Source organism: Gallus gallus, chromosome 8 (genome assembly GCF_016699485.2).
Source record: "Gallus gallus isolate bGalGal1 chromosome 8, bGalGal1.mat.broiler.GRCg7b, whole genome shotgun sequence".
NCBI classification, from domain to species: Eukaryota; Metazoa; Chordata; class Aves; order Galliformes; family Phasianidae; genus Gallus; species Gallus gallus.
This window is the reverse complement of record NC_052539.1, coordinates 6,558,690-6,582,012: the sequence shown is the minus strand read 5'-3', so window position 1 is coordinate 6,582,012 and position 23,323 is coordinate 6,558,690. Positions and strand designations below refer to the sequence as shown.

Here is a 23,323-nt window from a genome sequence, read left to right as displayed (position 1 = left end):
CTTTTGGAGCAAATCTGATAGAATGACATCGGCGGGGGGGAAAAAAGAGATTTAATAATTGTAGTATCTTATTTCACTGCGAACCTGATGATAAAAATGCGAGAGCTAACATCTTGTCAGTGATCCTTTCAGGCTGTTTGCATTTTCTACCTCTGCAGACCAACATTTGATCTTTCCATCTCCTTTGGAAATGTAAAATTGAGAGTTAAAGACTCCCTCTCTATTTCAGATGGAAAGCTGTGACAGTGCAAGCTGTAAGCGTGCCAGAGCAACATGTGCTGGTCAAATGAGATAAATATTTGATATCCTTCAGCCCCGGTAACAAAGGGACCGCAGTCTGTGCAGTCCCTCCTGCCACCTGTGCTGCAAGTTGCTGACTGCTTGCCTGTGGCTGTGTGCTGCTGGCAGTGTTGTGTTTCTCCAGACACCGTCCAAGCTGTATGCAGTTTTCTTTATATATGAGGTATAAGTAAAGAGATATGTGAAAGAGGCATGCAAGATGCAAAGATGCCCCCTCCCTGGAGGCATTCAACGTGAGGCTGGATGGGGCTGCGAGCAACCTGCTCTGGTGGGAGGTGTCCCTGCCTATAGTAGGGGGTTGGAACTAGATGATCTTAAAGGTCCCTTCCAACCCAAACCACTCTATGTTTCCTATGAAAGCAGGTAGCAGGCAACACTGCATTTTTTATTTATTTTTTTTTAACCAGGGTTTCTTTGTGAGTAAGCTGGTCTTGGGGACTGTTTGCCTCACCTTCATTTCTTTATCTCTTTTTCCTTTTGCTCATCCTCAGGAGTGCGGAAGCTTTTGCCTTGAGGAGAGTATAATAACGCAGCAGTCTTTCCAAGGAACTGGGCAGCCTTCCTCACACTCACTCTCTGACTTTTTGGTGCCTTGTACATCTGCCTCCTTTTCAAGCAGCTTTCCCCATGCATTGAATTACCTGTAGTATAGATGTAGGAGCTCCTGATTGCTGTTTTTTCTTCTTCTTTTTCCTGCTGTAAGGGGGTAGAGGTGAGTAATGGAGACATATTTCCTTTCTTCCGATTCTGGAATCGGAATCATTTCCACTGCAATAACATCACTACGAGTCGCAGCACTGTGATTTTTCCTTCACTAACAGCGAGGAAGTCCATTGATTTCAATGCCGGCTGAGAATCTCTATAGTTAATCTGCTGTAGCAAGGCAAATGAGACTTCGCTGCTAGACTTCTAAATGTGGCCTGAGTGAAATGAAGTTCTTTGCAGTGTAATTTTTATTTTTAACAGCACCATTCATTATTCCATAAGGAGGTGATGTCTCACTGCTGCTTTTCTCACTGCTCCATTCTTCCCTTCTGCAGTTGCAGTTCCCTCCCCAGCCGTGTTTGCATTGAGAACACCACTGATGGAGCTGTGGCCCCTGGGGGGGGGGGAGTGGGGCTGCATTTGAGCTGACTGTCATCACATTGGCTCAGCACTGTAATTACAGAGCTGCCACAGCCATCCCTGAAGCCTGGCTCATGTCGCTGCTGAGTGCCTGCTCTGAGGTGCAAAGTGCAGAAGGTGATTTGTAGCTCCCAACACACATTGTAATACATTCTGGCAAGTTCTGTTTATCTGCGGGAAGCTGGGAAAGTATTTTCTGCTCCCATCATGGCTTGAAATGGCACGTTTAGCCAAAGTGTCCCACCTGTGCTGCTGCCTACAGCATGGGAGGAATGCTTCTGCGGCATCCTTGATGGAATCTGCTGCAGAGCTCAGTACAGGGCTGTGCAGGGAGCTGCACTGGGGATTGCATTCATCCCAGCTGCTCAGCTGTCTGCAGGGAAGGTGGACGCTGCGGGAAGCAAGATTTTTCTGGGATTTCAGTGCTGCCATTCAGCAGCACTGGGATTTTTCAGGGATTTCAGCTGCATTGCCAGCTTGCTATTCCAGAGCGGGAGGCACACAGACAGAGAGGAAGGCTTCGTATTTTTATTAGCAACAACTGTGCAAGCAAACTTAATTTGGCATTCTTAAGCCCATTGGTGTTTTTCCAACTTTACCCCTCAGCTGTTTCTAACTGCATTGTGGAGGCCTCACTAATCCTGCGACTTCACGTTGTCTCCGTCGCCACTATTTATATGCGAGGATTCAGATTGCATGGCAGATTAACTTAACATTCCCTTTTATTTTTAATTCCAGTAGAAATATTTTCTCAAGTCTCTGGAAAAATGTGCCTGACACCTACTAGCCTGAGGACGCATGCTTGTTAGCTGAGGTGAAAAATACCTGCACCATCATGTCCCTTAGGGTTTCCATAGGAATGAATCAGTTCCATGCACTTCGTTTGTTGCAATTCCGATGTTTCACCTCTTTCCCCCACCCCCAAAACAGCCACACCAGCTTTATTCTTCCTCCTCTCTCATTTCCTTCTTGCGTGGCTCATGGTATATCTCATCCTGTCCCTTTTGTCTGTGGGCTTCCTTTCCTTACAGCTGCCGTGTACCATCTTGCTCATTTCCTATCAAAATAAATATTCTTTTGGCGGTGATGTTCCCTTGGTTGTCCTCTACCTGTGCACTTTTTCAGCGTGTTGGGGAATAGGAAAGGTTTCCAGCGGCTGTCAGTAGAAGGCAAAGCCTTCTCTTGTTTCTGCCATGATGACAGCCATTGTTGTCACCCACTCTACTTCCAGATTTGCACTTTATTCAGGGAAATAAATGCTCGAGGGGATTTATGTTTTGCACTCGCTCTGCCCAAACTCCTTTAATGCAGTTATTTTACACGAAAGCATTTTGCACAACCAATTCTTAGCAGGTTATTGACGTGGTGCTGGTGATTTAGCATTTCAAATTGTGCTTTGGGGCTCAAAGTGCCTTTCACCTTTAATGAAACTGGTATCTCTGACTGGTTTTGCCCTTATGGGGAAGGCTGCTCTCTCAGTAGATGAACTTTTGGCTGTGGGTTGGTTGTATTCTATCACATAGTGGGCACAGTGGTGTTGAGCGGTGTTTTCCAACCTTAACAATTCTCTAGCATCCCTCTAGGATTCCTGTCCCCTCTAGGAAAACCTTGGCAGCTTGGATGTGCTGCTGGGCTACATCCCAAAGTTTTGCAGCCGCTGCCAAATCGCAGTCACAAGAAGGCAGTTAGCAGCCATCAGCTCTGCTTCCAAACAGGTAAATTGGTGTTTGTGCATGAAGTTATTCCTCGTTCCTTCTGCAGAAGGAACAGCTCTTCCGGCAGTGCTGCCTCTGCTTCTTGCTTTGACAAACTTCATGCTTCCAGACAAACTCCTGAAGAGGAGGGAGGAGAGGAATGTGGGTGGCATTGGTTTCTTCTTGCTGGGTAGTCACTGAAGTGCAGAAAAGGGGGAAATTCCTTGCCTTCCATTTAGTAACAGAGCTGGAACCTTATGGGAAGGTGGGATTTACCTTGGGCTGCAGCATCTTGCAGCTTTTCTCTTCCCACCTACTCCAAAAGACTTTCCCATGGTAGGGGCATGCATATGCTCACTCAGGGCAAAGCAGATTAGGAAGAGTTATCCAAAACGTTTGAAACCAACTGCTTTTCTGCTTCACTAAAGGACAAACAGTCACTTCCCAAAGCCGTGCAGTCAGACTTTCACTCAGCCAATTTAAAAATCCCTGATTTCTCAAAACTGATAGTTTTGATGTGCATGATGACATGGGACTGAAATGCTCGTTTGAGGTTTCCTGAGGAAAAATAAATCCTTTTGCACATGGGTTACCTTTGGTTTCAGGGCTTATTTCGGAGAGCAAATTACAAGGTACTGATGTGGTTCTGAACTCTTCTGTTTTCATTGCAAATGTGCTCAAGTTTAGGGATTAAGTATGGGTTTTGTGGCAGCTGTCTGCCGACTGCAAGAGCGTGTGGCCTTGTACGGAGTTACAGCAAGGAGCATCTGAAGTTGGTTTTAAAAGGAGAGACACCGAGTTCCTTTTCCAGCGTATGTACATCTGTTTACCTTGGGCTGGGGACTGCAGAATCCTGCATGAGGACCAGGAGAGTGTAAGGACAAGATCTGAGGGCACGTTTCTTCCACTCTCTCCACGGTTTTTAGTACGTTGTAGAAATCGTACCCTGTTTTAATTTCCCCCTCCTCCCTCTCCTTGACTTCTCTCTTTCCTCCTTTCTTCCCTTGCTTGGAAATGTGTGGTTTGTTTAAGGAGCTGTAATCCCTTTATTGTTCATTTTGCTGAAAAGCACCTCAGCCTGCGCAGTGAACCAGGGGCTGTTTCTCATTCCGTCTCCGCTAAATTTCCTGTTTGCCCGGATTCTGGGTTATTCACTCGGCAGCTCACGGAGGCAATTAGGCTGCTGAGAACTCCTTGCAGCTGAGGTCTGCCAGGCTGGCACTCGGGGCCGTCTGTCAGCCACAAAGGCTTTCCCCTTTACTGGCAATGACATAATTTGTGCATTTTTCAAAGGCATTTCCTCACAGTTCAGATTTCCCATCTTCTGAATTTAGCTTCTTGTCTCTTTTTAAAACGTGTGCATCTCAAATTACAACTCCAAAGCAATCTCGAGCAGTGCCTTTCCTTGCATGTTTGTGTAGGAAATTGTCTTGCAGGACGGAGAGCAGAGTGGGAAAGAATCTGCAACTTCTTCCTTTTGATGGAATAGATAACCTTACCCTTCTTTACAGACTTTGTATTTGGTCCTCTTCAAGATACCGGGTTATCTCCAGCCAAGACGTGCTCATTGTGTACGTTGTGCCAAGTGTTTCTTGTCTCCAGCACAGTGAAGCTTATGTTTTGGGGGGAACTTTTTGCTTATCCACCAATGACAACTTGTAGCTGCTGGGATGCCCCTGCAGATCCCTTCCCTAAGGACAGACGTGTCGTCCCCTCCTCTGCACTCACTGTACTTGACTTCTGCTTCCCTCTAGCAGAGGATCTGGCCTCTGCTTCCTGGCCTCTGTTTGTTGTTTGTTTGCATTGGGGTTTTTTTTTTGGCAACTTTATTGCAGTACTTTCCTTGTCCTGTCCTAAGTTAATAGCGATGTTTGGTTTTGACCTCTTTGAGGATACAACTTTGAATACAACTTGCTGTCTTATCAGCACATCTTTGGAGCTGTATGTGGTCCCTCTCTTCCTATAGAATCACAGCATGGATGGGGCAGAAGGAAACCCAAAGCCTCCTAGTCTCACCCATGCCGTGGGCTGGCTATGCCCCCAGCTCAAGCTGCCCAGGGCCCATCCATGGCCTGAGGCACCTCTTGATTTCAAGAGTGCATTTTGCTTCTACATTGAGAAGTGATCGGCACTTTTGGGGTCTGCATAGGGACAGTAGCTGTGGACTTCTGAAGCGACCCGTTCAGCTGAGTGCCCAAGAAACAAAGTGACTTGACTCACTGCTTATATTTAGTATCATTACCTACTGCATTAGGTTCTGTTTTCTTCTGTTTCTGTTCAGGAAGGTTAACAGGGAAAACGCCCAGCAGAAAGCATTTGTGTGCTTATCAGAGGGCAAACGCATGGAAAACATTGGGTCAGCGTTCTGGATGTCAGGTTTTTTTGAAGAGCACGTGGAAGGAGGAGCATTCAGGGCTGGGGAGAGGATGTCCTTCCTTTTTGGTGAAGCTGGTAGCATTGGAGGTGCTTGTGGATCCTCAGTTCAGATGTGACCTGAAATCACAACGCCCTCCTGGTTGCTTGGTTCAGAGCCGTGTATCATAGATATGAGAGCCGTGAACCTGGGCAGGCTGAGGCTGAGAGGCAGCACAGCTCCTTGCATTTCTGGAGCTAGTGAGGAGCTGTGATGAGCTCTCATCACCAAAGTGCAGAACATGCAGATGGATTTGGTGTGTGCCAGGTGAAGTCTCTAACACTGGAGAAACACAGAAGATGCTGAAAATGGTTTTGCTGACCTGAATCCTGCGTGCTGCTCTTTGTTCTCCCTATTCCCATCTATGCACATTATGGTGTTAGCTGATCCCAAAAACTTCTCCAAGGGGTCAAGCAGCCAGAGAGCTCTTTTTATGTGACCTCAGCTGAATACCCCATCCAAGTCTGTTTCTCTTTTCTTTATGGTGTGTCAGAAGCAGCGGAGCGGCTGCTGTATTTTTCCCTGTAGGACGACTAGAAGGAATTTGACTTCTCAGAGCACAGCAGCTGGAAGCAGCACTGTTTTCTTCCCCTGCTCCCAGGCTGTCTCGTCCTGGGGCTTGTTATGGTTATTGCACCTTCAGAACCAGGCTGAGGAGTGTGGGCTGCCTGGGTACCCAAAGTGATCTCTCTGTAGGATGCTGACAGTCTGCATAGAGTCTCGTGGTGTCTCCTGAGATTTCCCCTGATAGCAGCATCACCCTGCCGAGGAATCCCTGTTGATAATCCCTGTGTGGTAATTGTTTCAGCACTTGGCAGGGGTGAGGGTGTTAATGTGAAGCCTCCTTTGTCTGGTGAGTCTGAAAGGATGATTTGTGTGTAGTGCTGTCCCAGCGTTATCATTATGTGTGAACAACGAAATTCTGGATGTCTTTTTGTAGATGTGCACATAAACACTTATATTAAGGCAGTGGGTTGTATTGGACTCCCCAAACCTCTCATTTTCTTCTGTGCAGATCTCTTTTCCAAATGAGAACAGGCTGTTGCATGGATTTATTAATGCCCACGTGCTGCTTTCCCTGCACAGTGTTACTGCCGGACACAAGGTGAGCAGCTGGACCTCCTCAAGGGGTCACAGCAGGTCCTACAAGGTCCCAGGGTGTGCACAGGGCTGTGGAACCAAGCACTGCCCTCTTGCATGGCATGGATCTATATTGATGTGGTAGGAGCTCCAAGCCCAAATGTGGGCTCTCATTTCGTTGTTGGAGATAATTAATTGATTTTGAATCCAAATGTTAGAGGTGGAGGTTGACCACAGGACCCGTGTAAATGACACACAGGGAAGAGCCTGTCTTCTGACCCTGCTCCTTCAATCCTGCATTCTGTGCCTTTGGGAATAGCAGCAATTTAGTTTTACTTGACATGCATGGCGTGATTTGAGAATTGAGTTTGCCATGAAAGACAGGATGGGAAGAGGTGGTCTGTAGGACCTTTTAGCAGGCAGCTCTGCAAGACAATAACAGGGACACGTGCTGAATAGTCACAGATATTCAGTGTTGCAGCTTAAGCAGAAGAAAGCTTTTTATTACAGTGTTCTCAGATAGAAAAATAAAAATAGCACACAGCTCCCTGAGAAGGCGTGAGGGGCAGTTCCTTCAGAAAGGCTCTTTTTATCATTTTGGAGCAAAGAACTGCCAAGCCATTGGCTTTCTTTTTGTTCAGCCCCTTGCTGGCCATTGTGTCTTTTTGTCTGAGAAATCAGATCGCTGTCAGGCATTATTTCATTAGTGTTACCCACGAACATACTTGCTGGAGAGCTGGCGCAGTGGTTTTGCTCCTCTGTGCAAAAGCAGTGGGTGCTGTGTGTTAGTGGTGCGTGCCAAGAGGTGGGAGCTGCTGCAGATTAAACAGCATTGCAAGCCAGTTGAAGGCTGAAGGAGCCCGGAACTGTACGGGTGAGCGGGACATCTCTCCAAGCACAAGCAAGCAGCTTGTAACCATCAGAGAGGATGGCATTGCCTTCTGCCTCATCCCTGCGTGCTCCTGCTGCCATCTGCCATTGCTGCTGGAAGCTGGTGGCTGCCGATGGCTGGTTTGGGGTCAGAACTGGAGCTCCAGCCACCAGCTCTGATGTGGACCCAGGCTCAGTATCCCTGCCCCGTGCATGGGTTGGAGACAGTGGTGCTTTCCAGGGGGCTGGTTTTGGCATCTGCCTTTCCCTCTTTGCCTTCAGGAGTGATGTGAAGTCTTTCGTATGGGTGCTCAGCTTACAAGGTGCTTTATACTGGGAAAGAGGAGGCTCTCCAGAGGAGGAAGCAGTGTCTCCTGTTTGTCTTGAGTTGTCCTATCACGACAATGGCTTCAGAATCTGCCTAATGTAAAAGTAAGGTTTAATCTGATGGGAAGATGTTTGTGTATTTAAAATAGTTACTTCTAGCCGGGGCCACTCCCTGCTTTTGTCCTTCCCTGCCGGACTTTTCAGCTTTGCTTGGCTAACACGCACCGCTTGTTTACACCAGAGATACTGGAGCATGAAGAAGGAAGTCGGTACATTTAGCACTGATTCAGTTCCAAGCTTCCTGTGCGTGTGCACACACGTGTGTGTGTGTGTGTGTGTGTGTGTGTGTGTGTGTGTGCAGGGAGTTTGCAGCCTCCTCCATCCAGAGCCTGTGCAGCCTCCGCAGAAGCAGCAGCAGGACCGGCGTGGGCAGACACAAGGGCTGGATGCTGGAGGGTTTTTTAAGCTCTTCCACCCAGTTTGGTTCGGAGCAGGTTTAGACAACAACGGGTAAAAATTCTGGTATGGCAAGCCTGGTGAGGAAGATGCTAGTGCAGACAAAGCCATGGAGCGGTGAGTAGGAGAAACCTCTTGCTTGATGGAAAAGATAAGCGAGCAGAAAGCATTCTTGTAGATGCCTACAAGCAGGCGGAGAGCTTTTGGGTTTTGTTGTAATGTTCGTGTCCCATTTCCAGCGTGAGATGGCTACTTGGAAACGGCAAGAACTTTGTGCATTGGGAATGAGGTGGTGAGAGGAGCGTGCCAGCCACTGGGCAGACTCACTCCTAAGCCCGTTCCTCAGCCTGCCCAGGATTTCTGCCTTGGCTTTTGGCTCTGTGACAGCAGCTGTCTGCGGACGTGGGATGGCTTTTTATTTGAGGGTTTTCGTTTGTTGCTAACTGGGTTTCAGTAGGTTGCTCTGCTGTTGCGTTGTTACAGGAATCGTTGTGTATTTGGGGTTTTAAAATATCCCAGTAGCAGCAGCAGCCTGTGCCTGGGGTTTTTCATTTACATTTACAGTGTTTGTTCAACTCTTAATTGTGCGAATTAGAATAATTGTGGAGCTTGATTATATGTGGAGCTGGTGAGTGTTTTTAAAAGGCTGGCTTGGGAATTCATTGTTGGATGTGCGTCTTCTCAGGTGTAGGTGTCCTTTCTTCATGCAGTGCAAAGCAAACATCGTAAACTGCCACAGCGGGGAGTGATTTTTACCTCCGTGCATCCCAGGGAATCCATCTGTAATAGGATAGAAATCTGAGCAGTGATTGAGGCCTGATGGGGTGAGGTATGGGGGGCCAGAACAGCCCCCCAGCAGGGAGCCTGCCCTGTAGTGATGGTGGGAGGTCCCAAGCTGAGCCTGGTGCCATCAGGTGTGTGCAGGTGTGTGCAGGTGCCCATGTTCTCCATGTGTGAGCCCCAGTGAACAGTTATTCTTGGAAAATTGGGCTTCTGTGTGAATTACTCACTGCTGTTATTCTCTCCCCAAGCAGCAGTTTGTTTGTTCAGTGTTTATGGACGGGAAGGTGTAGACACATGTAAGCAGCATCTCTTGAACAGAAGCGATGGGCTGGATGTGCCAAGGTTTGGATTTTGCTGGGAAGGAGATCTTGTTGGAAGCTGGAATTCCCTTCTAGCCCCAGTCGACTTGTCTCTCTTCATTTACTCACGGCTTCTTAGAAGCCATGAATTTTCTGCCTCTAGGAAAAGCAGAGATGTCGTCTGAAGCTGAGTAATCTCCTTTGATTACAGTTTGACAGACATGGCACCAAATACTGAGAACTGAAGCGGAGATCTCTCTGATCTCACGGTGAATAACCTGAGACTGGGAGTAAATTAACCAACCTTTGCAAAAAGCACCAGAATTAAAATAAATACGGATTTCTTTCCTTGGTTCAGGGAGGAGGAGACTGCAGTGATGGCGGCTGAAATCTCACTTGACAAGAAGGCTGTTGAGAATGAATTTAGAGAGCTTTTTCTGTAGAGAAGTCCAGCAGCTATTAAACGACTCGAGCAAACATTTACCTTGAGTGGATTTCTTTAGAGCAGTTGTAGCCCATCGGTGTTTAAAAGTGCAATTCTCTGATGACAGAAACGTAGCCAATAGGGAAACATGTAATAAACATCAGCTGCGTAACTTTCTGCATCTTTCCAGAGTCCCTGGAGAGGCTCTTCAGGCTTAAATCTCATTATTTACACTGTGGGGATGTGCGTTAAATGCGTTTTTGAAAATAAGCCCAGGATGTTAGGAAGTTGGGGATGCTGGGGTTGATACGAAGTGCAGCTGCTCGGAGGCTGGTTCTGGGGGGATGTACCTGCAGGACAACCATTTGGATAGGGCACGTGCATCCGGGAACCTGTGTGAAGGTGTGTGCTTGGGGCAATCTGGTTCCTGTAGGGGCTACAGGATAGCTGTGGCCTCTGGTTCTTTCAGCTGCAGCTATATTCCGTTTACTTCAGCTTCTTTTACTGACCCATCTGTGTGAATATGTTTGAGGTTGGTTGCGGAAAAGAACTCTTTTGTGTGAGCTCTTTGTGTAGCGCTGGTGGAACTGGACGTCGTAAGGTTTGGATCTTTATTTAACAGAGAGAGGTTGTGAAGAGTGAAGGTCAAAGAAGACAAATGGCGTTTTGCCAGCTTAGCAAATGCTGTTGCGTTTCTCCCCCCTCTCCTGAGATCCCTGTTACTTTTAAAACGCTGTTTAATTTGGCTGTCTGCTGGTCCACCGCTGCAGGAGAAAATGCAAATGGCTGATTGGATTTGAGGTGAAGCGAAAACAGCCTGAGCTAAAGAGGCATCTAAGTAAACTGAGATTGGCTCCTTGACATCGTTGTTTGCATTGTGAAATATAAAAAGACAAATGGTATGAAAAAGCCAAGGCATTAAATGGCAGCAAAGTAACAAAGGCTTGCAGAGAAGCCCTTAGCTAAGCAGTATCCTTTGTTTTCTAACTATGAGCTATATTTCTTTTTAATTAATGCATGAAATGACACCTGTGAGTTCAGCTGCATCACTACAAAGGGTGCTGCCTTATCCTCCGCAGGCTGTGCGGGGTGACGTCGGATGCGAGAAGGCGTTCAAGGAGAGTTTAAGTTGTCACATCAAAGCTCTCAAATAGCAGAAAGCAACAGCTTAATGGCTGCACCATCAGAACATGACTCTCTGTGGCAGGTGGATAATGATAGTCTCACAGAAATATCTGCCACTTCAGAGGAATTTCCAGGTACAAGGAACACCTTTTATCTGAGAACGCCGATAGATAATAAATCGGGGGCCTTGCAGGAAGTGGCCAGACATGAAATAGTGAAGATTTTAAAGGCAGTGTGCACAGAGATGCTGTATCACGGCCCCGTGGCCAGGTGAGCTTCAGCCTTCATTTCATCACCTGAGTGCAGTGACATTTATGGTGCCGTTCAGCTGAGCGTGTTTCCTAATAACAGCATCCTCTGCAATGGGGATCCTGCAGCGTGGGTGCCAGGAGTATTCCCAGTCTGGTTTAAATGCATGAACACTGTATTCTTCCAGCCTGCAGCCTTCAGAATCCCACCTTTAGAAACAAAATAAACGTGGCATTACATTGTGTGTTCATTGTTTTTACACTGGCCTAGCACAGAGGGCTGCGTGGTGTTTCCTCTGCACACAAAGGGTGCTGTAGGGAGAGGACACCAGGCAGCGTTCAGAATCTTAAATGGAGTGTATGAATTTGTATTTATGTTTCTTGGAAACAATAGCTTTTAATTGTTGGAACTTCTAAAAACTCATTTAGTCTCCAGAAGGGGAAATGGTCATTAGGAAACCCTTTTAATTCCTAATATCTCTTGTTTCTGAAGATGCCGTCTGTGACAAGTACAGCTCTGTTCTGTGTGTGCCTGTCTGCTCCCCGCTACAAATAACCACAGGGCTGTGGCAAAGCAGGTATTTCTTTGTTCAGCTTTCTGAATCTCCCAGTGCTCTCCTCCTCAGGTTTGAAGGATGTTTATAACACCGTGTGTGTTGTGCAGCTCTTCTCCCTTCCCCACAGCAGCTTTCCAATGCTACCTCTATGTAAATGAACACCAGCTATTGCCAATGGTGGAAAGGCTCTGAGCGTTCAGGTTCCCGTGTTGAGGTTTTTGGCTGTTATCATGATTAAATTTGCAATCCTGAGGGTTGTTATCAGATAACAGCAAGGGAGGGATTTCGTTTCGAAAATGAGGTTTCCAATCTTAGTAGGGCCTGAGAGGAGAGAGCAAAAGAGGAGATAGCTGAGGTAGAAGGAAGAGGAAATTTAAACTTTGAGTTAATACTGAAAGTTGCTTTGGGGCGGTAAGTTATAATTAGGCAAGTCAAAAATACAAACATACGTCAGTGATTAATTTCCTGCTTGTGCCTCTTGTCTTTAAAGCATAGAAGTGCCAGTTGGAATCTTTTGACATTGCCAGCTAATTTCTGGGACAGTGGTGGGCAGTGGTGAGGCTGTTCCCAAAGCTGAATTCAGCTTTTTCCCGAGCAAGGGCTCAGAAATAACCTCTCGTGTGAAATTGCAGCTTTCTGGCTGTCAGGTTGCACGAGCTCTGCAGAAATGGTCCGATTGGCACGGCCAGGTAATGGTGATAATGCTAAGGCTGCGGCTGAATGTCCTTGCTGCTCTGTGCTGCGCTCAGAATCCCTGCAGTTGGGGGCAGAGATAATAAGGGCCTCTGCTTCTTCCTCCTCTGCTCTTCCCCTTCCTCCATACCGTGTGCCACGTTCCACGGCTCTGCAGTTCTGAGCTTTAAATACAAGTTTATGCCCTCGCTTTCTTCTGTGGGAGCTGGCGTTGTGTGCCGCTGAGCTCTTTTGTGTTGCCTCACTGGTTTTCATTCTGCTTAATTTTCCCAGTAGTACAGTTTGTGGCAATTGGCTTCAGTTATTTCAGTAGAAATCCTATTGTATCGCATTTAATAATAGAAAAGGATGTGAGAGCAGGGTGTTTTTTTCCTTGCCAGAATTACCCTGAAGTTGCCACCTTCTGGTTCATTCAGAAATTCCCGTAACGACACCGTGCAAAACGTAGAGGTCTTAATGGTAAAGGAGCTGATGCTCTCCTTTTTATGTTGCTTTCATTGCTAGCTTTAAAAGGTGTTAAAAAGAGAAGATGTGAATCAGTGTTAGACTGGGTTTGTTGTATTTTTTTTGCTCTGTGGTATCTATTGATTTACAGTTCATTTGATAGCCGGCAGCTGTGATCTTAAGGAGGACCTTTAGAATCGGGCTGAAATCAAAGATGCATATGGATGAATGCTCCTGTTAATTTCAGCAATACATAATCCCTCAAATTCCCTATGGATTGGAATGGAATGGGTATGAGCTGTTCAGCTGTGAAAAACGCAGTGAATGCAACAGAAAAGGCCCTTTGGTTTGATCCATCTATTGATTGTGTTTGATGGCTGTCAGGTGGGGAGAGCAGAGGGGAGAGGGGAAGAGTAACAGGAAAAAAATCAGTAGGTAGAGGGATAGAGGGCAGATGGGAAACAGAACTTTTCTTCCAGTGGATGTGATAATGGGATTCTGAGTGAGGAATTGATGTGCGATCTGTATAAATCTTGTTCTGTTTCTGAAAACCTTTTGTAGGTTTGAAATTTCGCTGTAGAGTGATTTTGTTAGCAAAGTCACTTTAAGAGGCATTTGTGCTTTCTCACCCTTGGTCCGGGTTCCTTTTGTGAGCCTTCCTAAGTGGTGGGTTTGTAAACCTGCAGTCACTGAACTGAAAGGTTTAAAAAGCTCGGAGCACCAAAACGCTCCCACCAAGACAGCCTTGCGGCCAGAGCTTCTGCAGGGTGCAAGGGCCTGGTGTCAGTGAAGTGTTTTGGATTTGAAAATCTGTATTTACTGCGGGGTTGTAAATATATGGTGCTTAACTGGCTGTTTTGAAGCACTTTAGAAGTGGAAATGCTGAGCCACAGCTTGAAGCAGTGATTGAGCACCTGGTGGAAGGCAGGGCCAACCCAGGGGAGCTCAGGTGTATGCAGTGAACCTGAGTGATTGGAAGGGTTGAGCCAGGATCCACCCCTTCCCAGACCTCATTTAAGGGTTGGCAGTGGAGGTGAGGGTATTTTGTTGAAGATCTCTACGTGCCTGAAGCCTTCTGAAGGTAAGGGGCTTTCTTCCTTTGTTTCTGTGCCTATGGCTGTTGCATTTGATCAAACCCTTGCTTGTTACAGCTTAGGACCTACTCTGCTATCATTGCTGTACTTTCCATTGTGTTACAATTTCAGCATCAAGAATTTGTTATTGATATTTGATGTCAATGCTGCTTTTTGGATAGTGGGATGGAGCAAGTCTGTTAGAGCCTGAGTCCCAGACTTTGATGGTGAGACCCTTGACTTCACCTGGTGACCATGTTGTGTCTGATAGTTGACTACGTTGCTCTTTGTGAACGCGTCCTATTGAAGTTCTGGTGTGCATCAGTTGTAAGGGAGAAGCTGCGAAGAAGGTTTGACAGGTTTGGTTAAAACACTAACATGCACATTTAAAAAAAAGTAAAAAATAAAACAAAATGGCCCAAGCCTTATTAAACTCATAAGGTGATTTGCCTAAGATTATCTTGAGGATTGTCGTCTTATTTTTAATTGCAGGAAATTATGTTCCTTGAGGGGTTTATATTTTAAGAAGATAAGCTCTGATTTATCCCTGGTATTTTTTTCTCCTCTGTCCCACAGTTCATTCCATAGTAATGGCCAGTTTTCTTCTGTTGGGCTTTTTCATTACTATTACTTTTTCAGACTGCTGACAAAATGAAAGGACTTGGTAGACTTGATGGCTTTTTAGATGATAAGAACTTGCTTTTGTTTTGGTTCTAGTTATCCTTATGTCTCCACATGTGTTTGTACAGAAAGGTGATTTTTGGCCTGCATTGGTGGGATTTGTGCTAATTGCATGATGGTAAAACCATGCAACTTCTCCCTGAGCCAGCTGGGTCTCGGTCCAGTGCCACGAGCAGGACTCAGTGCCAGCCTGCTGGTAGAGCTGGGTGCAGGAGGGTAGAAGAGCAGAGCACAGCTTGGAGAGGCCACTTCTCTGTGCTCAGCCACAGTCCCTTCTCCACGTCCCCTTGTGAGCAGAGAGGAGCAATGCTAACTGTAGCTGTAGCTGCAGAGAGGTGTCCCCTCAGCCGCCTCCTCTTTGGACTAAACACAACCTCCATCTCCTCAGTCACTCCCTGTAAGTCCTGTTTTCCAGTCCCTTCACCAGCCTTGTTGCTCTTCTCAGAACGTGTCCTAGCTGTTCAGTGTCCTTGTTGTGGTGAGGGACCCATAACTGAACACAGGACTCGAGGGGAGATCTCACTCATGCCAGGTACAAGAGACAATTGCTTTCCTGGTCCTGCTGAGGTTTTGGATGTGAGAAGTGTAGGTGAGCTAGGGAAGCTTTGCTTTGGTCAAACCAGTACTCAGATGGAGGGCTGCCCAAGAGATGGACACTGCCTCAAGTCTGTGTGGTGAGATGGGGACACCTGGCATCAGGGCTGGCTGCAGTTTAGGAGAGTGAGGAAGAGGCAGTTCATTTACACAGCAAGGATTAAGTTCTGAGCATGTCCAGGGAAGGGCAGCGGGGCTGTGTGGGGCACAGTGTGATGGGGAGCAGCTGAGGGAATGGGATGGGGCAGTGTGGAGAAGAGGAGCTCAGGGGAGGCCTCATCGCTCTCTCCAACTGCCTGAAAGGAGGCTGTGGTGAGGTGGGGGTCGGCCTGTGCTCCTGGGTAGCAGCGACAGGATGAGAGGGGTTGGCCCCACATTGTGCCAGGAAAAGTTCAGGTTGGGTATGAGGGAAAACTTCTCAGAGCAGTGATGCAGTGGCACAGTTGCCCAGGGAGTGTTGGGTCACTGTCTGTGGAGGTGTTACAGAACTGTGGAGATGCGACACTGAAGGACGTGGTCAGTGGACGCGGTAGGGATGGGTTGGGGTTGGACTTGTGGATCCTAGAAGTCTTTTCCAGCTTTTATGATTCTTTTGTTCTCTGTATCCTCCAGGAGTCACTTGTGACCAGCTGGGTTGCACTTTATGGCGCTCACCTGTGCCTTAGGCCATGGTGGTGGCTGCAGGGCCCTCTGTGGAGGTGCCTCCCTGACTCTGAGGCCCGAACTGAGTTTTCCTCTGCTTAAAAATAAAAAGATTGAGTTAAACTGGGATGGGAAGTTGCATGTTGTCCAGGCAGTATGGCCAAGCTTGCGTTAAGCTGATCGAGAGCTTCATCTCTATTTGTGGCATTCCTGTGAGATCTGACGTTGGCATTATCCTGCTCCATCCCAGTGAGGAGGGGGCAGGAAGCGAAGGCCTTGTATTTAATCTGCCATGGCAGCGGTGGGAATACCAAACTGGGAGGATTTCCTGGCTGATCTTGTTTTTTTGGAAAGGAGAAAACAAAACTTGACAACAAAAAAGCCCTTGTTCTCCCAGCCTCTTCCCTTGCTGCTCCATGCCATGTCTGTGCTCATCACCCGCCCGGGCGGGACATTTCCAGGCTGCTTTTTGAAGATATTTATAAATAAGTTGAGCTCCATATGGTTTCTTCGTGGTTTGTTTTCTTGTTTTTCCCCAAATGATTTCTTTACCGTCAGTCATCATGGTTGTGCATAATTGATCCACTTGTGGCAACTTGCATCTAGCAAGGGAAGTCACAGATGGTTTAGGCTTGTGCTGCATTGGGGTGGAGAGAAGGGGATAAAAGACTGGCTTGACAGTAACCTGAGCAATGATAGCTGTGGAGAGAAACTTGTAAAAATCATATCCTAGAATCATAGAATGGCCTGGGTTGGAAAGGACCACAATGATCATCTTGTTCCAACCCCCTGCTATGTGCAGGGTCGCCAACCAGCAGACCAGGCTGCCCAGAGCCACATCCAGCCTGGCCTTGAATGCCTCCAGGGATGGGGCATCCATAGCATCCTCGGGCAACCTGTTCATGTATCATGATAATGTAAGTTAGTTTTAACTTGTTCTGAAACAGTAAGAATAAATGTTATGTAACTTTTATGAACTGTAATAGAGTGGAGAATAGCAGGCAACGAGTTCTCTCTAGCCTCATTCTGCCCAGTAAAATCAAGCTTTATTTTTATAAATAGCAATAAATCAAGAAGGGCAAAGGTACTTGAAGTCATATTTTTAGTAAGGAAGAAAAGCACTTCAGGGCTGCTCCTTCCCATACAGTATGGTTATGAACTGTGTACTTCAGTAGGCTTCAAAACAATCGAACTGTCAGGCTCCATGTCCTCGAATCTTAGCTTTTGTTTTCCAACATGAATGAGGTCAGTTCTACTTGTTGACATTCCCACGTGCTTTGGGGAAAGGTGAAACAGGAATACATGGCTGGATGTGTGCTATAGCCAGGGGTATCTGTGATGGAAAGCTGTCTGCTGTCCGTGGCGTGGGGAGGGAGCGTGCTCTGAGCCCAAGATTAGGTTAATGCCACAGCATGGGCTTAAAAACCTGGAAAAGATAATGCTGCATTAATTCACACAGGCTTAATTTCTGCAGCACGACGGCAAAGCACAGCTAGTAATACTCCAAAAATATAACCCTGACTCAAAGAACTTTCTCCTTTTCCCCTCGTTCCCCCTCCTCCCCTCATTTCCTGCTCGGACACCCGAAGTCTGAAACTCAGAAGGGTTTTTGAATGGGATTTTTTTTTTCCCATGCCTTCATTTAAAAAACAAAACAAAAAACGTTGTTTCTGAGGCTGTGACTCAGTGCTGCGGTGCCTATCTGCCTTGTGTCAGGACTGGGGCTGTCTGTGGGAAGCAGAATACGTGCATACCCGAGGCGTGATGCAAGGTTTGAAATTGCCCCAAGTGCACTCAGAGCATCGCATGTGCAGATCGCGCTGCGTCTGGCAGCCAGAGCCCCCCTGCCTTGCAGGGCCTCCTGCAGCTGCACAGGCGTTTGGGTAACGAGGTAAACAGTAAATAGGGGAAGGCTGTCACATTCTAAAACACCACTGTCGTTGATTTGGGGGGTTTTCTCGTCTTAAAAGCCTATATTTAGATTTGGCAATGAGATGTATCGCAATAATCAGGGCATTGTTTGAACAAGGTCACCGATGTGTGTTTATCTCTGCTGAAGCAGATTGCTTATTTGAAGTAGAAATACCTCCAAAAATATTATGCAGAGCTATTGAAAGCTTGCGTACTCCACTCCTGCAGCATGTGGTCTTTATTAGAAAATAGCTGCAATTATTCACGTTCAGTTTTGCAGATTTAAGTCCTGAGAGATTTAAACATAAGACAGCGGAGATTTGATTACATCCTGGTTTTATGTCTGACTGCTATACGAGCGTTTCGTATGTGTAAATCTTTTTATGAAGCACAGGCTGTGATGTGTTACTAAGTGGAGACACATGAATGCCATGCAGTCGGTTGCAGTTGGGATCCACGTGCTCGTTAGCCTAGTCTAGCTTCGGTGGTTGCTCATGCAGTTATAAAAACCAGCTAAGCTTTGTGTGTTTTATTTACAGCAAATATTTGCTTTCTGAGAGGATGGTTTGAAGCTTCAGGATACAATATCAGTGTCAGGCTTGATTGCAGGCAAGGATTCTGATCCACCTGGTAAGGATGGAGCGCAGTTTACCAATGATACCGCATGGTCACAGCAAACACAGTAGATAATAACTTGATTTTAGTGACAAAGTGAATAAATACAAGCCCTGAAATATGCTCACAGTGTTGTTTGTTTATTTGCACGTTAAGAGTGGGTGGGAGAAGAGTGTTTATTGAAACTCTCCCGTGAACTTGGTCACTGCTGGGTGTCAGTAGGTGATTTCTCTGGCCTGGCAGTAACGTGTGCTGCAGGTAATTAATGGCTTCCTTTTGAAACCTCCTTTGCTTGGTGTGATGACTCCAACAGTAGCATCCTGAAGTGGCAAGTATGGTTGTGTAAGAAAAAACCGTTTCAGAAATATCACCTGGAGAGGCTAAGCAAGAGCATAAGGTATAACTTTTCCTTTTCTTTCAGTTAAGATTTCCATTTATACAATGGAAATAATTGAGAATATTCTCAGAGAGGTTGCTGAGCCCTGCCTGCCTGCATGGAAGGGACTGGCCTGCAAAAGGGGCAGTTTTCTCATGCATAAGCTGGTGTTCACACCTAATGAAACAAAACCCAAGTCCTTTTGGAACCTGGAAGAGAAGCCATCTCTGGGCAGAAAGCTGCCTCAGAAAGGTGCTTTTAATGTTGGCAGACCTTGCTTGGGGTATGATAGCACGTGTGAAACCTTTCTCACACTATCCAGTTCTTTTCTTTAGTCCCTTAGGTGTGTGCATCTGTCATGGATTTGCTCCGTAAATAGGCTCTAAGACATTTCCTTCTATCCTTCAATCTTCCCTTCATTCTATCCTTCCATCCTTCCTTCTTCTCTCTTCAAAGCCCGACATTATCCCATATCTTCCTCTTTTTTTAGCAGTGCCTCTTTCGTACTCTGCCATCAAACACAATTTCTACAAGGTGTGCTTCACACTGCTGCTAGTGCCAAGATCCCAGCACTGGCACATCCTCATGTCCACACTTTCATAGGATCATGAGATGGCTTGGATTGGAAGGGACCACAAGGATCATCAAATTCCAACCCCGTTGCCAGCCACTAGATCAGATTGCTCAGGGCCCACCCAACCTGGCCTTGCTCAGCCCTTGGCTTTTGCACTGCTGTTCTCTACAGCCCATGCAAAAGGACACTTCTGGTCAGAAGGCCATTGCCATTGAGCAACTGCTCTCTTTTTTTTCCTTCCCCACTTCTTTTTGTTCTCCTCCTTGTTTATAATATGATGGAATTTTAATATGGAACTCATGCACAGCTCTGATTTACTATCAATTGTTGCACTTTAGCTTGTTAGTTTTAATATATCATCTGGAAGGGCTGTGATTTGGATGTTATGCTAATTCTCCTACAGCTCAAGGAATTTCACTGCCTAACTCTAGAGCCTGAAATTGATTTGGGTTTGTGTGTTCCTCCTGCTGGTTGGTTGTACAGCCAGCTCCCACTGCCAGTCTTGAGCAAATGCTTCTAATGTTTGCGTGTGCGGGTTCAGAGCACTGCTTGTGGTTGGCCTAACAGGTACAAACACTGCTGAACATCAGGGCTGCCATGAGCCCCTGTGCAGACAGGATGCAAAGCTTACCAGAAGCTTGCGTGTGGCTTTGGTGATTTCAAAAATTAGACTCGTGCTGATGCTTCTTCATGCATGGATTCTGTAAAAGTCATCTTGGGTGCTGAATACTGCAGCATGTTTTCAGTTGTGCAAGCTTTGTCACTAGCTGAGCTTTTAAGAAGCTTTGCTAGTTTGGCTGTTCTATCACTGTTACCCAGGAGCAGAAGCTGACCCAACCTCACCGCAGCCTTCTTTCAGGCATTCGGAGAGAGCAATGAGGTCTGCTCTGAGCTCCTTTTCTCCATGCTGACCCATCCTATTCCCTCAGCTGTTCCCCATCTTGCTTGTATCCCAGACCCCTCACAGTGCTTCTGCCCTTCTCTGGATGCTCTCCAGGACCTTAGTGTCTTTCTTGCAATGTTGCTGAAGTTTGTTCCTTGTTTATCCCATAATAGTATGCTGATATCCAGTGATGCTGGGGAGTATTGCAGATTACTGGTGGCTATCTTTTGCTGATTGCTGGCTTTCCTGCAGGATTTCCAGCATTTGAGGAGCTGTGTTTTAAAATTTACAGAGCTAGCATTTCATGAAGGACTTGATGAAATAAAGGTTGTTTGTTCATTCTAAGGCTGTCTGTTTTAGGGAAGAGGAAAAAAAAAGTCTAACGGATGTAGGAAGCAGGTAGGGAAAAAAAAATATATAGAATGGAATCATGAACCAAGTTCCTAGTTAGTCATCAGAAGAAAGCCTTCTGAATCATCTTGCTTTTTCTTATTATAAATATGGATGTGTATGAAAATTTACATTAAGCCTCCCCTTCTTCTGGGTGCCCAGGGAAGAAGAGGGTTGTATGGCTGCTGCTTGGGTGGCTGAGAACTGCAGGCTGCCTTCCTTTGGGCTGTGAGCTGGACTCTCACGTGGCCTAGAAGTAATGTGCTCACCACCTTTTCCTCCCCTTGTCCTCAGTCAACCTATATTTGGATGCAGAAGCTGATAGGTCCTGTTTTTTTTGCAGCAGTCTGCAATGAGGATGTGGTCCTTGACAGGTATGTAAAAATAAAGGTGATAAGCTTGAATACTTACATCTGCTATTTGAGCACAGTTACCAAGGCCATTGTTGAGATATTTATGTGTTAGCGTGCCTAAATGATGGGATTACTTTTCCTCTTAGCTGTGTTAAGGCTGCACGCACTTAGTTTGATTCATGCTGTGACAGCATTGAGCAATGCTGTGTACTAGTAAAAAGGTTGCAAGAATAATGCTTTTTTTTCTTTTTAGGGTTTTTGTCAAGATTATAAACACTTCAATTCTAAAAGATTGGGGGATGGGAAGATAAATTTGCTTGTTGAAAAACAGCACCATTAAAAAGGTGAATCAGTGGGTTGCTTATGATGCTTAAGGGGATGCTAAGCCCAACTTGTAGGTTTGAAGAAGTGGATGTCAGAGAGATGATAATGGGTTTTGTTTTTTTGAGTAGTCAAAAGATAGTCCTGCAAAAATAATCAGTGAAGTTAGTTAATGGTCTTGTCTTCCTGCAGGAGCTGAAATTCAGCATCAGTAGCTCAGAAGGATTTCCTCTTCGCTTTAAACCCTCTGTGTGTCGGTGGTTTCCCAGCAGGGTGCATGGGTAAGCCCAGAGGAGCCAGTCCTGCAGGACAGCTGTCACCCACTGCTAAGAATTTCAGGCTTGTCCACCCCAGAGACCCGTAGCTGCAGCTCTGTAAATTAGAGGCAAGTGCTGCCAGTCAACACCAGTGGATCTTTTTGCTGTTCTTTCTGTGCTGCAGCATAGTTGCCAGTATTTGCCTTCAGGTTATATGTTTGTTTATTTGCACAAGCACGTGTTTCCAAAATACGTGGCTGGCTTGGGGTGCTGTTGCTCACAGCGGTGTGTGGGCTTGCTGTGCCTCTGCGTGCACTTGGCTGGTGTCTCCAGGTACATTTTTATGGCCCTCGAATCTTGGCACGAGCCGTGTTTTGTCGGCAACAAAGAAGATTGCTAGTGAAATTAAAATCTGGCATCGCCGTTCTACAGGTTTATTCTTGATGTACTGAAATGGGATTTTCTTGCTGACTTTTCTCGGCACTGATCCAGAGCCCAGCATCTTAGAAATGTGTATTATCAGTCTCTGCTCAGTTGTCGGGGCTGTAGCAGCTTCTCATGCTGATGGAAAAAGGAAGGCAGGAAACTTTCAAGTGGGATGTTTGTATCAGCAGGGCAATGGCAGAAGTTTTGCCATGGATTTAAAGGGCAGAGGTGTTGAGGACCTTTTCACTACCTTCCTTCAGAAAGCAGACACCCCCCTTCCTCCCCACCATGCAGATTTGAGTTGGTGGATATCCATCTTTTGCTGTAGTGAAGGTAAGGACTTGGAAATGCAATGTGATGGCAGTACAGCAGTTACAGGGTGCCTCAGCACAGAAGTGTCACAACAGATCATGAAAAGTAGGTGCTGTCTGCTGTGTAGATGTGCCAGTGTCACTACTTAGCTCATTTGTAGATGCACTGTGTTCTCAGCGTAGTGCTGGGGAGAGCAACCTGTGTTTCTGGGACAGGTGAGCTTCCTGCACAGTCACTGAGGCGCATTCCCATCTCAGAGCTTTGCTCTTGGGGACTCTAATTTGCACTCAGTAAACTATCAGTATTCCAGATATACCAATTCCACTTTTGGCAAGCCTCATTCTTTGAGTCGCCATAATCCCAAATGCTACAGAGATACCATTTCGTTTGTCCTCTGCATAACTCAGTGCACTGAGCACGAAGCAGTCAGGTGCATGGGTGCGTGCACTTCCAAGGAGAAGTGATGTTCACCTGCAGGAAATGTTGGTGGGGGGGGAAACAGATGCACGTTGGTGATAGGGGATGGGAAGGGGATGTTAAGTCATTAATTACTGAGCCTTGCATAAACAAAACTTAATAGTTTGAAAACTCTGTAATTTAAAGGGAAGGAAAAATCTTTCATCTTCTGCTGCGCTGTTCAGCTAAATGTCAAACTGGATCAACTGGAAGAGCTTTGTGATGATTTCTGCTTTATATATTGATTACTTCTCCATGGACGGTGCCAGGACGGTGAGCACTGGACTTGTGTTGAAGGGAAAAGGAGCTAAAGGGTTCCTCGCTGAAAAGTCAGGGGTGGCTGAGCAGCTCAGTCACTTCTAGTTAGTCTGGGGAGGATGCGGGGTGCAATGTGATTCACTTCTCCATGCGCTGAAGAGCCCATTTGTTGGCTGGTAGCTGGGAACGTAACCTGGAGTCTTCTCCAAGGACTTTCCAAACCTCTGTGGTTGTGATTTCCAGGGGAGGACTTGGTCGAGTCCCACGTGTGGAAAATGAGTCTTCAGGGGTGGCGGTAGGGTTTGGTGCTTTCTCTTCTTTCATTAGCACTCTGCTCTGCCCCCACCTCCCCCTCCTGGAAAA

The 23,323-nt window shown here is 46.4% G+C and overlaps 1 protein-coding gene across 5 annotated transcripts in view; it reads left to right on the top strand.

The window, feature by feature from the left end:
• SYNGAP1 (synaptic Ras GTPase activating protein 1) overlaps positions 1-23,323 on the top strand; it is a 153,945-nt gene that overhangs the window by 20,716 nt on the left and 109,906 nt on the right. Inside the window, exon 1 of one of the 5 annotated variants that reach the window (XM_015290515.4) lies at positions 8,123-8,382. The exons of the other annotated variants lie outside the window; for them this stretch is intronic. Coding sequence (XP_015146001.2) covers positions 8,334-8,382 — 49 coding nt within the window. The 5' untranslated portion in view covers positions 8,123-8,333. Of the gene's footprint in view, positions 1-8,122; positions 8,383-23,323 lie in introns of those variants that run through there. 5 annotated transcript variants of the gene reach the window in all.